Source organism: Diorhabda sublineata, chromosome 6, assembly GCF_026230105.1.
Source record: "Diorhabda sublineata isolate icDioSubl1.1 chromosome 6, icDioSubl1.1, whole genome shotgun sequence".
Lineage (NCBI taxonomy): Eukaryota > Metazoa > Arthropoda > Insecta > Coleoptera > Chrysomelidae > Diorhabda > Diorhabda sublineata.
The window spans coordinates 2,350,970-2,360,299 of NC_079479.1; the positions used below are offsets into that span (position 1 = coordinate 2,350,970).

The 9,330-nt window shown below is 31.8% G+C and overlaps 1 protein-coding gene across 1 annotated transcript; it reads right to left on the reverse strand.

The window, feature by feature from the left end:
• Positions 1-1,193: 1,193 nt before the first annotated feature.
• On the reverse strand, positions 1,194-9,217 carry LOC130445952 (sorting nexin-29). Its single transcript, XM_056781889.1, has 11 exons — positions 8,986-9,217; positions 8,613-8,904; positions 8,423-8,558; positions 8,262-8,371; positions 8,088-8,207; positions 7,517-7,929; positions 6,775-7,032; positions 6,360-6,552; positions 5,519-5,691; positions 5,107-5,234; positions 1,194-1,657 (listed from the first exon to the last, which is right to left on the reverse strand). The coding sequence occupies exons 1-11, from the start codon at positions 8,986-8,988 to the stop codon at positions 1,567-1,569; spliced, it is 1,917 nt and encodes a 638-aa protein (XP_056637867.1). The 5' UTR covers positions 8,989-9,217; the 3' UTR covers positions 1,194-1,566.
• Between the last annotated feature and the right edge of the window lie 113 nt (positions 9,218-9,330).

The following is a 9,330-nucleotide window of genomic DNA, read 5'->3' on the forward strand; positions in this document are numbered from 1 at the left end:
CCCATGGGGCAAGAAAATGTTTTCTAGTTTTGGAATTTTAGAATAAATATTCCAGCTTAGCAGTACTAGCCTCCGTTTACTGGAAAATTAACTTTGTAACTTCCCCTTTTATTTATTAACCCCTTGAGTGCCGACTTGACTGGTTCAAGTGGTCTGGTTACTCTTACAGATTTTTTCACAGCAGTGATTCGTGCAATTTCAAGTTAAACAGTGCATGGAATTTCTAGATAAAAATGTTGAAAAAACCACGTGGAGTGTCATATTTTTTTTCATTAAATCGGAATTTCCAAAATTTGCCATCAATTGGTTCCGTAACCTACAAAACACCATAAAAATGGTCAAACCAAATATTTAGTTCAAGTTTTTTGTTTTTATAAGATAATGGAAAAAATATTTTTGGCTTTAAGCCCGCACAATCTTAATTGGATAACTAAACCAGTACACAGTTAAATATGACTTTCTAAAACGATGAAAAAAAAAAAAAATATGAACCCTCGATGTGTTTTTTCGCTTACCTTACAGCAAAAAGTTTGTAAATGTGGCACTCGGTATAACTTAGTAATTGTGATAGACCAAGGGTTAAGTCGTTTTTCCTTAAAATTTATTTATTCTATTTTTTTTACCTTGCACAAATTATGATACAATCAATAACATTTATCGATACAATTAAGTCTTGTGACATGGTTTATTTTTGTTATTTTTATTGAAGCTTTCTTGGTCATGCCGCAATTTATTTATTTATTTAACTGATGGAAATTATATTCTAATAAAGTACTAAAAAAAACATGCGTCATTTTATTATCCACCACCTGTTGTAGTTGAACCAAAACGATTTTAGTTTATGCTCAATATTTATAATACCCAACTTCGCCACCACAGAATTTGTGGCAAGGAGTGAATGCCCCTTGGTACATCAGTACCCAGAAGATCTATAAATATTGATCCAAATATGTAATTGACTCCACCAGACATCCAAGGGCGAGAAAAAAGCTGCACCACGACTAGGGGTGAAGAAAAAGAACCTAAAAGAGGACCTAGCAAATAGAGTCGAAGCTGGTAACTGCTAGAAAATTCAAGAACGAAGGATTCTCCCCAATGTACCATAAAATCTCATAGTTGTGAGCTTCTAAGGGTTCTGTTTTCTTTTGTTAGAATCCATCCCGATAATGTGGTACCAAATATAAAAATTCCAGTTTGATATCGTAAATTTTTTATTGTAATCATTATTTTTTACAAAGTATAAACAAAATATTAAAAATCTAATTCATAACCTTTAATTAAACCAATGTCAGTATATAAAACGATGCTTATTGAAAGCAACCCGTACACTTTTTAATGTCCAAATATCAGACACGAATTTTTGATTATAATTAATATAAAATTCTAAACTAACAATTTATAGAAATAATAATTATTAACAAAATATTTTCAATAAAAAAAATGTTAAATTTACATAATGAGTATATAACTTTATTATATGTAAATATATATATTTATTTCTGCCCTAACTTTCATAGATAATCTCAAATTAAATTAAAAAAAAATCGAAATCTAAAATAAAAAATATCAAAGTCCTGAATGATTATCGATTTGCGATACAATATTTCTTCTAGAAGTATTCGTATTATTCACATTGAGAAGATCCTCTCTTTTATCCCTAAAAAGATATAAGTACGGTATATATACACTAATTAGGGCTACAGGGTATGAACGCGCCCATTGGGGCACTAATACAGTCCCCCCAATCTGTCAAAATTTGAGCACTATTCCAGAATATTTTTAAACAATGAAAAAATGAACAGTCCACTCTCTGAAGATGTTAAATATGTTATCGTAACTCCACATAGTGTAATTATGAGTGTTGGTGTAGTGCTAGCATATTTGGAGAAGGGAAAACAATTAAAAGTGAATATTATTGGATCTATTGAAGAAGGTAATGATAAAATAATGAAAACAAAACTTTCTTCCACTCTCATAGAATGTCACAAATCAATGGAATTAATTATTGGACTTCCAATTGCTTCTGCGCCCTTCATATGATCCAGATGTGTCTCCCCAGCTATTACAGACTGCTTCGAAGTGATAAATATTAATCGAATGAGGAAATAATACTGAAACAGAAGCTTTTGAGACCCTCATGATATAAAAGGCTATAAAGTGTTGGGCTGATTAGAAGAAAACTATATCGATGAATAAAACAAAGGGTCAACAATAAACGGTGACTTCACTGTACATTTTTTGATCTATTAAGAAAGGAAATGATAAAATAATGAAAACAAAACTTTCTTCCACTCTCATAGAATGTCACAAATCAATGGAATTAATTATTGGACTTCCAATTACTTCTGCGCCCTTCATATGATCCAGATGTGTCTCCCCAGCTATTACAGACTGCTTCGAAGTGATAAATATTAATCGAATGAGGAAATAATACTGAAACAGAAGCTTTTGAGACCCTCATGATATAAAAGGCTTTAAAGTGTTGGACTGATTCGAAGAAAACTGTATCGATGAATAAAACAAAGGGTCAACAATAAACGGTGACTTCACTGTACATTTTTTGATCTATTAAGAAAGGAAATGATAAAATAATGAAAACAAAACTTTCTTCCACTCTCATAGAATGTCACAAATCAATGGAATTATCTATTGGACTTCCAATTACTTCTGCGCCCTTCATATGATCCAGATGTGTCTCCCCAGCTATTACAGACTGCTTCGAAGTGATAAATATTAATCGAATGAGGAAATAATACTGAAACAGAAGCTTTTGAGACCCTCATGATATAAAAGGCTATAAAGTGTTGGGCTGATTAGAAGAAAACTATATCGATGAATAAAACAAAGGGTCAACAATAAACGGTGACTTCACTGTACATTTTTTGATCTATTAAGAAAGGAAATGATAAAATAATGAAAACAAAACTTTCTTCCACTCTCATAGAATGTCACAAATCAATGGAATTAATTATTGGACTTCCAATTACTTCTGCGCCCTTCATATGATCCAGATGTGTCTCCCCAGCTATTACAGACTGCTTCGAAGTGATAAATATTAATCGAATGAGGAAATAATACTGAAACAGAAGCTTTTGAGACCCTCATGATATAAAAGGCTATAAAGTGTTGGGCTGATTAGAAGAAAACTATATCGATGAATAAAACAAAGGGTCAACAATAAACGGTGACTTCACTGTACATTTTTTGATCTATTAAGAAAGGAAATGATAAAATAATGAAAACAAAACTTTCTTCCACTCTCATAGAATGTCACAAATCAATGGAATTATCTATTGGACTTCCAATTACTTCTGCGCCCTTCATATGATCCAGATGTGTCTCCCCAGCTATTACAGACTGCTTCGAAGTGATAAATATTAATCGAATGAGGAAATAATACTGAAACAGAAGCTTTTGAGACCCTCATGATATAAAAGGCTTTAAAGTGTTGGACTGATTCGAAGAAAACTGTATCGATGAATAAAACAAAGGGTCAACAATAAACGGTGACTTCACTGTACATTTTTTGATCTATTAAGAAAGGAAATGATAAAATAATGAAAACAAAACTTTCTTCCACTCTCATAGAATGTCACAAATCAATGGAATTATCTATTGGACTTCCAATTACTTCTGCGCCCTTCATATGATCCAGATGTGTCTCCCCAGCTATTACAGACTGCTTCGAAGTGATAAATATTAATCGAATGAGGAAATAATACTGAAACAGAAGCTTTTGAGACCCTCATGATATAAAAGGCTATAAAGTGTTGGGCTGATTAGAAGAAAACTATATCGATGAATAAAACAAAGGGTCAACAATAAACGGTGACTTCACTGTACATTTTTTGATCTATTAAGAAAGGAAATGATAAAATAATGAAAACAAAACTTTCTTCCACTCTCATAGAATGTCACAAATCAATGGAATTAATTATTGGACTTCCAATTACTTCTGCGCCCTTCATATGATCCAGATGTGTCTCCCCAGCTATTACAGACTGCTTCGAAGTGATAAATATTAATCGAATGAGGAAATAATACTGAAACAGAAGCTTTTGAGACCCTCATGATATAAAAGGCTTTAAAGTGTTGGACTGATTCGAAGAAAACTGTATCGATGAATAAAACAAAGGGTCAACAATAAACGGTGACTTCACTGTACATTTTTTGATCTATTAAGAAAGGAAATGATAAAATAATGAAAACAAAACTTTCTTCCACTCTCATAGAATGTCACAAATCAATGGAATTATCTATTGGACTTCCAATTACTTCTGCGCCCTTCATATGATCCAGATGTGTCTCCCCAGCTATTACAGACTGCTTCGAAGTGATAAATATCAATCGAATGAGGAAATAATACTAAAACTGAAGCTTTTGAGACCCTCATGATATAAAAGGCTTTAAAGTGTTGGACTGATTCGAAGAAAACTGTATCGATGAATAAAATGAAGGGTCAACAATAAACGGTGACTTCACTGTACATTTTTTGATCTATTAAGAAAGGAAATGATAAAATAATGAAAACAAAACTTTCTTCCACTCTCATAGAATGTCACAAATCAATGGAATTATCTATTGGACTTCCAATTACTTCTGCGCCCTTCATATGATCCAGATGTGTCTCCCCAGCTATTACAGACTGCTTCGAAGTGATAAATATTAATCGAATGAGGAAATAATACTGAAACAGAAGCTTATTATAATCATAGTACTAAAACGTCGAAGTAGAAACATTGTACAGGTTCAAAGGAAATTATATTGATGAATAAAAGATAATTTGACTAAAAAACTTTGTTTAATTTACTATACTAAAGACTTCTTCCTCTAGGGGTGCATATCCGGTTCGGATAATGATAATTAACCTGGATGCTTATGGAATAATTTTGTGTTTGTAAAGACAAACCAGTTTTGGACACTAGAGCTTCTTCTTTTCTATCATTTCATATTTTGTCATGTAGAACCAGCTCCAAAATTTTCATGGTACGGTTTCAAGGTATATAAAATGAGTTAAATAATTATTCGGGACCTTATGGTACCATCCGGTGAGCTCATAAACTATATCCCTCACTTTTTAATAAATATATGTAGATATATACTCACTTAAAAAATGATAGATGCTGTTCTAATAGAAATCTACTATTACAATGAGCTAATTCAGGCCAATGGGCAATTATTCGACGCAAATATATCTGGAATCGTTTCCTTCTATCTTCCACCAAAGCAGAATCCTAAAATTAAAAACTACCCCTGAAACTAATTATAAAATAATGTATACGTGGTGTCTACTAAAAGAAATAACACTGACAACGATTCCTTATCATTTTTTCTTTTATCAATCATTGAAATATGCCTTAAAAGGACTTTCTCAGAAATCTGTGACTGACCATACCACTTCCGATGGGACTATTTTGAAAAAAGTATCAATAACAAATGTCTTCGGTGAATGAAATATCTTATCTAGTTACTTATCTCACATCCCTCGTATGTAATGTTGGATTAAACTTGTACTTACCTTGTTTCTAAGACTTTTTTTCGGCGGAAAGTCGAATGTTCCTACAACGGGATCTAATTTCTTCAGATCTGAATGTAATGCGTGAAATTGGGCGTACCGCCTATATATGTTCCATTCGTCGTTTCCGGCTTTCAAAAAAATTTGATAAACGTGATGAGAATTTGAACCGTTACCTATAAAGTTAAACAAAAATCCTAAATAGGCAACACGTTAAACAACAACAATCCTTCGTGACGGTTTCTTATAGGTTATGATAGTTTTTGCGGGAATCACAAAATTCGAATAAATTGGTAATATCAGTTATACCAACAAAAAAAAATGGATTCACTACATGCCATGTTGTCGGATATAACCTTACTTCAAAGATTAACAATTATTTTTTTAAATTCTTTCACGCGAACAAAAAAAAAACTTTTTATAGTAACTTAAGCTCTGTTTCGACTTGTATCTCTTTCTCTAATTTGTTGAAACAAGTTTGAACACATTCCGATCTGTTGGACAACCAAGGAAATGTTAAAAATCTATCCACGGTGATAATCTAGGGACTTCAAGACTATTTATGAGTGATAATCGTTTTACGACCCCAAAAACTTATCTTAACCAAAAGCAGTCTGTAATTCGCTAGTTTTTGGACCCTAAAAATGTTTTCATCTGTCCATAACTGTCTTACTAACCAGATTTAGCACCATGTAACTTTTTATTCTTCTCGGACACCACTATCGACAGACCAAATGAAAACAATTCCATTAAATAATTCACCATATTTTCGGTCACCCCTCGTAGTTTATAGTGTAGATAATAAGAATAACTTTTAGTCCAGTTGATTAATATTGAAACTTACCTGTTAAAAATGCTGAAGGTACCCAGATACTGACACTACCGATATTTTTTTCAACGTCAATTTCATCAGAAGGCATTGGTCCTCTCAATTTTCCCAATTCGACTCTGAGCCTTTCCAACAGCATCTCTTTTTGACAGAGTGATTGTTGAAGCATTACGTTAAAGTCCATTAGTTCCGCATGCATTTCCGCAACCTACAAAATAAAACCATACATTAAAACAGCCAAAATTAGTGAAAACAAAAAAATTATAAGCAACCTAAACCCTTTTTCCAATTCTCTACTTCCACTGGACCCACAAATGATCAATGATTAATCTACATCAACTTTTAATTGATTTTATAAAATTTTTTCAAAAAAAAAGTCAAAAAGGAAAGAAAATTGACCATGCAAAACACCATTTAATGAACAAATTACCTGAACTAACTTATGCTCAAACATCTTAGCTTCAACTTTATAATTCGGTTGAGCTTCAATTTCCAATTCATCTAGAATATCGCTTATCTCTTCATCGTTACTCTTAAGCATTCGAATAGCACTCATATATTTTTTCAATTGCCCTTTAAGCGAATCATTTTCTTTGGAAAGCAACAGAATTTTTTCCTCCCTTTTCTCTATTTCTTCTTTATTTTTTATTTCCACTGCACTTAACACAGCACTTATATCAGTCGGGAGCTAAAAGAAAATAAAACAAGATTAACTATCAAAATTGCATGCTTAAAAACAAAATTTACATAAAGAGAAAGACGAGGAAAATGGGTGCAGCAGAGATGAAATACCTTAGAAGAGTAAATGAGAAGATTTAAAATCGAACCCATACAAGAATACATAGAAACGAGACAACTAGGATGATGGGGCCACCTATAAAGCATGCATACAACAGTAATGGTTAAGAAAAGAAGACCACAAGTAACAAGATAGAAGCTAGAAACTTTTTATGAGAAATTAACTAGAAGTACAATCAACGCCTTCTTAAAAATACTGTATTTAGGTTTAACAAAATATAAATGTCTAAAACACACCAGATTAACAATTTTTTACCCCTTTGGGTATAAAAAAATCATTCTAAAACCTTTGTAACAGATTTTACACTATGTTAAAACATCTAGAAGTGAATGTACCCCCATTTTCATAAAATAAATCAACTTGTGTACTGTACCTCTATAATTTCATCTGAGTTTTCTGGAGAATCGAAATGTTTGTTCAATTCAACAGACACTGGAGTCAGCTCACCAATTTCTTCTTGAGTAACAGGAGTTAAACTTTCAGGTACAACTGTGGAATATTTTTCTCTAGAACCACTATTTTCTATCGATAGCGATCTTTGTATATTAGGTATTTGCTCTCCTATATTATTTTCCATTTTCCCAGGAGATTTGGTTAATTTCTCTTCGTCTATTTGATTCAACAAGGTTTGTTTGGTTTTATTATCACTTAGAGACGTAGAATCCGAGGTGGTGCTACTACAACTTGAAGGTATGCTTGTTGAGAGGTTACTGTCATCCTCTTCGAACGATATAAATTGACGAGCGACCTTTTTTTTCTTTTTCTGTAAGGACTTTCCTTTATTTTCTGAAAAATATATAATTAAGTGAAGATTCACAGATTAAATAATATAAACCTACTGCAACTCAAGTTGCATGACAATTCAGAAGTTACTAAGAATAAAAAATGTTTTTAGAACAACTTTTGATGTCAATAAGTGCTTACAAAATATTTATCATATTCACCTGGTATGGGAGCCTCTATAATAGGTTCTACTTTACACTTGATAGTTTCTCTTCTCAAACTCACACCGCTATTAAGTTCGGCTTTATCGATATTTATAGCGAATAATATAGAGTTTAAACCTAAGAATAATTAATATAAATCAAAATATACAATCTAATATAATCAATATTCACCTGCTGCCATAGTAGGCAACATGCTATTCTTTTCTTCATCTCTAAGTATAGACCAAGGCTCATAATATTCTTTCAAAGTATTAGGATTACTTAAAATAGTATGAAAGTTCCTAAAAAAAAAATAATTTATTCGAGCTTAATAAGTAACGAAAATTTCTCACCTTTCTAACGATCTTTCGTTCAGAGATGAACGAATCCAGGCTCTTGCTCGACCAGTATCTGTCCAAATATGTTTTAATAAATCGTAACGATCTTGTTCATGTTTTGTTAGATGACTGTATATAAAAGGCCAGAAAGCTAAAATGTTATAAATTACTTAAATATTACCTTCAATAATATCGAGATACATACAAGGACTTTCGTTTCCAATGTTTAAAGTGTTTGCAACAATTTCAGAAACTTGTTTAATGGCCGAGCTTTGATTAAGAGGACTTTTATGCTTTAAACCAAAAAGTAAAACAGTTTCTAAAGTAATACAAAGACCAGCTACACAACTTTCAAACTCTGTAGCAAGCTCTGTTCTCCCACCGAATCGTTTTTGACAATCCTGTACACATTCTAACAGTTGTTTTAATAATTGTTCAGCGTTATTTGACTTTTGTGATAAGGGTGGTGTGGTTACAGCAACCGACATCAGTTTTAGCTAAGAAAGAAACATTTTCTATTACCTAAATATGTTCTAATTAATAATATTTATTTTTAATTTTAGTAACAAAAATTTTACCATAATAATGAGCCAGATACACAATAACCTTGATCAACAAACATTTCATATAATTAATTGTAAAAAGAACAATACACTATATAAAAGATTATTATTATTTTATCACAAGTAACAAGATACTATTTTTATCATTTGCATATTTTTATTTATTTATCTATAAATTAATAATAACACTCTAAATATGACAAACACCTGACTTTGACACCTTAACTACAGAACCCAAAACAGAAGAAACAATACGGATTTCAAATAATTCTGTGGTCTCTAAAACTGTCATATAGAAACATCCATAGATATACACGAGAGAGTAGTGCGTGCTGTACAATAATCATAGAGAATAATAAA